Source organism: Quercus lobata, chromosome 1, assembly GCF_001633185.2.
Source record: "Quercus lobata isolate SW786 chromosome 1, ValleyOak3.0 Primary Assembly, whole genome shotgun sequence".
Classification (NCBI taxonomy): domain Eukaryota; kingdom Viridiplantae; phylum Streptophyta; class Magnoliopsida; order Fagales; family Fagaceae; genus Quercus; species Quercus lobata.
The window spans coordinates 30421573-30427635 of NC_044904.1; the positions used below are offsets into that span (position 1 = coordinate 30421573).

The window sequence follows — 6063 nt, forward strand, 5'->3', positions numbered from 1 at the left end:
TATATATATTGTTAAGCATTTATTTTTCATACATTATTAAACATATATCAATTTAAGAGCAATAATGGATAATACAGCGAATCTATAGGCATTAACTAATGTTTAGAATACAAACCAATCCAAATGAGTAAATAAAGGATAGCTAGATAAATGTTCGAAACTAATATATATATATATATATATATATAATATAAATTAAAATTCATACAAGTTTGGGCTATCTCTCACTATCAAGGATTGAGTTACAATGCTTCTCAAAAAAAGAAAAAAGAAAAAAAGATTGAGTTACAAAGGTATTCAAGCTGAATCACAAGTGTATCCTAGATGTATTGACACTTTTCTTTTCACAAAAAAAAAAAAAAAGACTTGGATATGTATCTTAGAGGTATCCAATATGATACCGGTACGTTATGTATTGGATACGGGTACGCAAGGAAAAATTGAGTACCTATACATCCATTCTAGCCTAAGGCTCTTTTGAATTGGTAATTAAGAACTTAATTTATAATTATCTATGCAATAATATTATGGGCACAACCATTTCAATACCAAATTTTACAATTTTTTGACTTATATAATTGTGAATGGTCTATGAAAAGTAATAGATTGCACAGTTAGATCACATTCGAACAAGTTAATAAGTTGTGAAATTATGTGAGATATTAAGTGTGTTGATAGATTGAAAGAATTAATTATTCTAAAAGAAAATAAAATGTCTTGACAAGCATTGTAGATCTCGCCCCCAAACCCGAAGAACTCTCATCCACCTTTTGAAACACAATTCAAACCCAAAAGAAGTCAACTCAAGTCATCAAAGGGTGCAAACAAAATATATGATAGAAGATTAGATTACTACTCTCTTCAAGACCAAGATTCCAATCAGTTTTTGATGTAGACGGAAATTGAATCACAGATATTTTATTTAACTATTAGAGACTTTTGTTAATTGAGTTAAAAAAAGTAAAAAGAAAAAAAAGAAAAAAAGAGTCAAGTGGCATGGTTGTGTAATACTTGTGGTTAGTCGTTCGGTGGAAGTGCCAACTCATCCACTCCCTTTTTTTTTTTTTTTTTGGTCTCAATTAAACAAACAAATAAACAAAAAAAACCCAAACCCCGTCCAAAAAAAAGAGTCAAGTGGCAATAGTAGTGTAATACTAGTGGTTAGTCGTTAGGTGGAAGTGCCAACTCATCCACTCCCCCTGTATTTTTTTTGTTTTTTCTCAATTAAACAAACAAACAAAAAACCCAAACCCCAAAAAAACCCAAACCCCGTCTTCCCTTCTCTTTTTTCACTTCACTGCTGCTCCCCAGTCCCACCCCTTATCTCTTCACTCTCCTCTTCTACTTTCTTTGTTTCTGAGAAAACAAAGAAAGAAAGAATGCATTCCTTCGCCGCTCCAACAACCCATCTTCATTCCACAACCCCAGCTCTTTCTTCCCGACGGCGCAAATTGCCTTCTCCTTCTCCCTCCTCCTCAAAACTCACCGTTCAATGTCACCTTTCCCCTTCCTCTTCTCAAAACCCTAATAATACTAAACCCCTCAAATCCTCTTCTCCCTTCAAACCCCTCTTCAAAACCCTCGCCGCCACCTCCGCCGCCACTCTCCTCTTCCACCTCCGCTCCCTCCCCTCCCCCTTCTCCTCTTCCTCCTCCGGAGGTGGTGGTGGTGGCTCCAACGGCGGTAACGGTGGTGGATTTGGAGGCAACGGCGGCGACGGGAACGGAAGCGATGGTTTCAACGATTTCTGGAACAAACTCCTCTCTCCGGCGACAGCCAACGCCGACGAGCCCCAAAACCAGGACTGGGACGCCCATGGCCTTCCCGCCAACATCGTCGTCCAGCTCAACAAGCTCAGCGGCTTCAAGAAGTACAAAGTCTCCGAGATCCTCTTCTTCGATCGCCGCCGCTACACCACCGTGGGAACTGACGACTCTTTCTTCGAAATGGTCTCTCTCCGGCCAGGCGGAACCTACACGAAATCGCAGCTCCAGAAAGAGCTCGAAACCCTAGCCACTTGCGGAATGTTCGAGAAAGTCGACATGGAAGGGAAAACCAATCCGGACGGCACGATTGCCGTCACCATTTCCTTCGCCGAGAGCACTTGGCAATCGGCCGATAGGTTCCGGTGCATCAATGTCGGTCTAATGCCGCAATCGAAGCCGATAGAGATGGACGCCGATATGACCGATAAGGAGAAGCTAGAGTACTATAGGAGTTTGGAGAAGGATTACAAGAGGAGGATCGAGAGGGCGAGGCCGTGTTTGTTGTCGCCGCCGGTGCATAGAGAGATAATGCAGATGTTGAGGGATCAAGGGAAAGTGAGTGCAAGGCTTTTGCAGAGGATAAGGGACCGGGTTCAGAAGTGGTACTATGATGAAGGGTATGCGTGTGCTCAGGTTGTGAATTTTGGGAATTTGAATACCAAGGAGGTGGTTTGTGAGGTGGTGGAAGGTGACATTACTCAGAGTAATATTCAGTTCTTGGATAAGCTTGGAAATGTTGTTGAAGGGAACACCCAGGCTGCTGTGGTGAAAAGAGAGATGCCCAGACAGGTATTTGCATTTTTATGTTCTATACTTCTGATTAAGATATGTAATGGGTATTTGCCTAATTGGTTGTTTTCTTGGATTTTAGTAACTATGCAATTAAAGTTGGTGATTTTTAATTTTTTTGAATATTTCTGTGTAATGGGTAATTGCCTAATTGTTGGTTTTTGGATTATATATGTGTGTTTGGATTAGCTTTTTGCTGAAAGTTGGCAAAATTATACAGTTGTAACTAGAGTGAGGCTTTAAAGTGCTGTACATAAGCAAATAAACCGAAAAGCTAACCCAAACTCACACCTTGATTTCAAGTCACGACCTTTTTCTATTTGGCTATTGATTTTAGAGTTACAGATTTCAAACTTTAGGAGGGTGATTGGCTTTAAGACTGTGTGCTTTTGTTTTGAACGTTAAATGGGCGATTCATAGGTAAAAGAGATTGGATGGATGATTGATTGGTTGTTTATTTCTGTTGGTGAATGTATGTATCGGGATGACAGCTTCGACCGGGCCAAGTTTTTAACATTGAGGCAGGGAAGCAAGCTCTAAGGAACATTAATTCTCTAGGTCTGTTTTCAAACATTGAGGTGAACCCACGGCCTGATGAGAAGAATGAGGGAGGTATAATTGTTGAGATAAAGCTTAAAGAACTAGAACAGAAGAGTGCTGAAGTTGCTACAGAATGGAGTATTGTTCCTGGACGTGGAGGGCGTCCCACTCTGGTATACTTGCCTGTCTGTTTATATCTCTGCTCTCTGCAGTCTGCCCCCCACAAATCATCAAATTTTTGGGGTTACAGTTTTGAAGGTCTCATTGTATTTTCTTCTTTCTTGTGTATGTCGCATGTTTAGGCTTCATTACAGCCTGGTGGAACTATTACTTTTGAACACCGGAATCTCAGTGGGCTAAACAGATCCATTATGGGTTCAGTGACTACCAGCAACTTCCTGAATCCTCAGGTAAGCTTACTTTAATGTAAAACTATCTTTCTCAATTTTGTTCTATGATTGATTTAGTTTCATCTGTGGAAGATCCTGTACTGTGCAATGTTCTGATATCTTCTCTCCTCAGGATGATCTTGCTTTCAAACTTGAGTATGCACATCCTTATTTGGATGGCGTGTATAATCCACGCAACCGTACTCTGCGAGTGAGCTGCTTCAATAGCCGGAAACTGAGTCCGGTCTTCACTGGTGGGCCAGGGGTGGATGAAGTCCCCCCTATATGGGTTGATCGAGCTGGAGTTAAGACTAATATTACAGAGGTATTGTTTTGTGGTTTTATGTTTATTGGTTTGTTATGTGAGCAATTTTCAGTAAATTTTTTATGGTGATGACTCAATGTATATTATCATTATATGCCTAGCAGAATTTCACCCGGCAGAGCAAATTCACTTATGGACTTGTAATGGAAGAGATAACAACACGTGATGAAAGCAGTCATATCTGTCCAAATGGCCAAAGAGTGCTGCCCAGTGGAGGAATTAGTGCAGACGGACCTCCCACAACCCTCAGTGGTACTGGCATTGACCGAATGGCTTTTTTACAAGCAAACATTACACGCGATAACACCAAGTTCTTAAATGGAGCTATAGTTGGGTCAAGGAATGTATTTCAGGTGAGTTTAGCTTCTAGTAACATGTAGCTTGATTTTTATTTGCAAATGCCTTCTACTTCTATTTTGGTTTGAAAAGACCTTGGAAGGAAGAAAAATGCATAAAAGATCTTTAGGAAGGAAGCCATATTATCAGGATCATCTTATTTCCAATCAATTTTTGTCAGGAGCCTTCTTTTTCTTTTTGGTATTTTGATAGTTTCTGATGAGTCAAGAGGACTTCTGTCCTTGTTTCCAGCTATTTCACTAGTGTTCAATGGATATCATAGTTATTATGATGGTTGGGAGTTGTGAACAATTTGAATTAGAAGTTTTTGCTCTATACATGAACATTGTTGTCCACCAGTTTGCCAAATTTTCTATACTACACATCTTGGTTTGTCAATTTTTCTACACTTCATCTTATTTCCTATCTATTGAGCATATTTCATGTATAAACTGCAGGTAGACCAAGGCCTCGGCATTGGCAGCAAGTTTCCGTTCTTCAACCGCCACCAGCTAACATTGACACGATTTTTCCCGTTGAAGGAAGTGGAAGAAGGTGCTAGTAATCCCCCACCACCTGTCCTTGTCCTTCATGGCCATTATGGTGGCTGTGTTGGAGACCTTCCAAGTTATGATGCTTTTACCCTTGGAGGTCCCTATTCTGTGAGGGGTTACAACATGGGTGAGATAGGTGCCGCCAGAAACATCCTTGAGGTAGGAATTATGGGAGAGATATTTGATTAAGCAGTCCTTTAGATGTAGTAATCCTAAAATACTTAAATGTTTCAAAGAGATAGATTATAAGCAATTAAAAGAGCTTACTATCTATATATCCTATGGATGCAAAATATGATTATGGTTATGATATTTGTACTGCTCCATGGGTAAAAAAAACATCTGATTCCATGTCCTGACGTTTCCTACAGCTTGCAGCAGAGCTACGGATACCCATAAAAGGTACACATGTGTATGCATTTGCAGAACATGGCAATGATCTGGGAAGTTCAAAGGATGTCAAGGGAAACCCAACAGAAGTCTACAGACGGCTGGGTCATGGGTCTTCATATGGTGCTGGTATAAAGCTAGGTCTAGTCCGAGCTGAGTATGCTGTTGATCATAACTCCGGCACTGGTGCATTGTTCTTCCGATTTGGGGAGAGGTTCTGAGATGCAATTGGTTTCAATTTTTTCCCCTGATTACATTATGGTCGTTAGGTTTTGGGATAATTTGGAGTTGTACGTTAGCAGAGGCTTTTTAAGATGCTTGAAACTAATATATATGATTCAATTAGAGTGGAAGTATGTATTTTTGTTTTTGTTTTTGTTTTTGTTTTGATTTTTATTATTTTTGGTGACTGATTTTGATGAACTATATCTGGTTCTCAAAGAACTAAGAGTTGTGAGAAGATCAACATGCTGGATAGTATAGATGAGTGCATAATAAATATTCTTATTTTACTGCAGTGCTCCGTATGATAGAAGCCTAAACCATGTGAATAAGTTAAAGAAGTATATCACTGATGCATGGTCGTTCTCATTATTGAATGCTTGGGTTGAATCCACTGTTACAATGTTAGCCGCATGTCATAAATATCCTTTCTCAGGGTTACCTTCCTAGAACTAGAATATGGATTGGGCTGCTGTCACTTCCTTACTACCCTTTTTGTTTACCAGCAAAATGAAAAATAGGGTTTGGGACTTGGGAGGGTTAACCGTCTGGCTGGAGTGAAATCAACCTTCATTTTTTGGGTAAACAGCTTCTAAAAGCCTATTTCGGTTAGATACTGTTTTATTGGATTCAAAGTCTCAATGCAGCCCTTTGTTATAATTGAAAGTTGAAACGATAGCAACACGTTAATAGCCATAGAAAACAACCTTGCCCTTAACACAAAAGGGGAGAGTCTGAAAGAGAGAGAGGAA

At 39.7% G+C, this 6063-nt stretch overlaps 1 protein-coding gene across 1 annotated transcript; it reads left to right on the forward strand.

The window, feature by feature from the left end:
- Nucleotides 1–1247: 1247 nt before the first annotated feature.
- Nucleotides 1248–5601, forward strand: LOC115986480 (protein TOC75-3, chloroplastic). Its single transcript, XM_031109558.1, has 7 exons — nt 1248–2555; nt 3047–3268; nt 3398–3505; nt 3618–3809; nt 3914–4162; nt 4604–4858; nt 5071–5601. Exons 1-7 carry the CDS (start codon nt 1380–1382, stop codon nt 5308–5310), a joined length of 2442 nt encoding a protein of 813 aa, XP_030965418.1. The 5' UTR covers nt 1248–1379; the 3' UTR covers nt 5311–5601.
- The last annotated feature ends 462 nt before the right edge of the window (nt 5602–6063 follow it).

Coding starts and splice junctions, on each gene's coding strand:
- LOC115986480 (XM_031109558.1), top strand. CDS start 1,380: ATGCATTCCTTCGCCGCTCCAACAACCCATCTTCATTCCACAACCCCA. Junction 4,163..4,603: donor GGTCAAGGAATGTATTTCAG/GTGAGTTTAGCT, acceptor TATAAACTGCAG/GTAGACCAAGGCCTCGGCAT. Junction 4,859..5,070: donor CCGCCAGAAACATCCTTGAG/GTAGGAATTATG, acceptor CGTTTCCTACAG/CTTGCAGCAGAGCTACGGAT.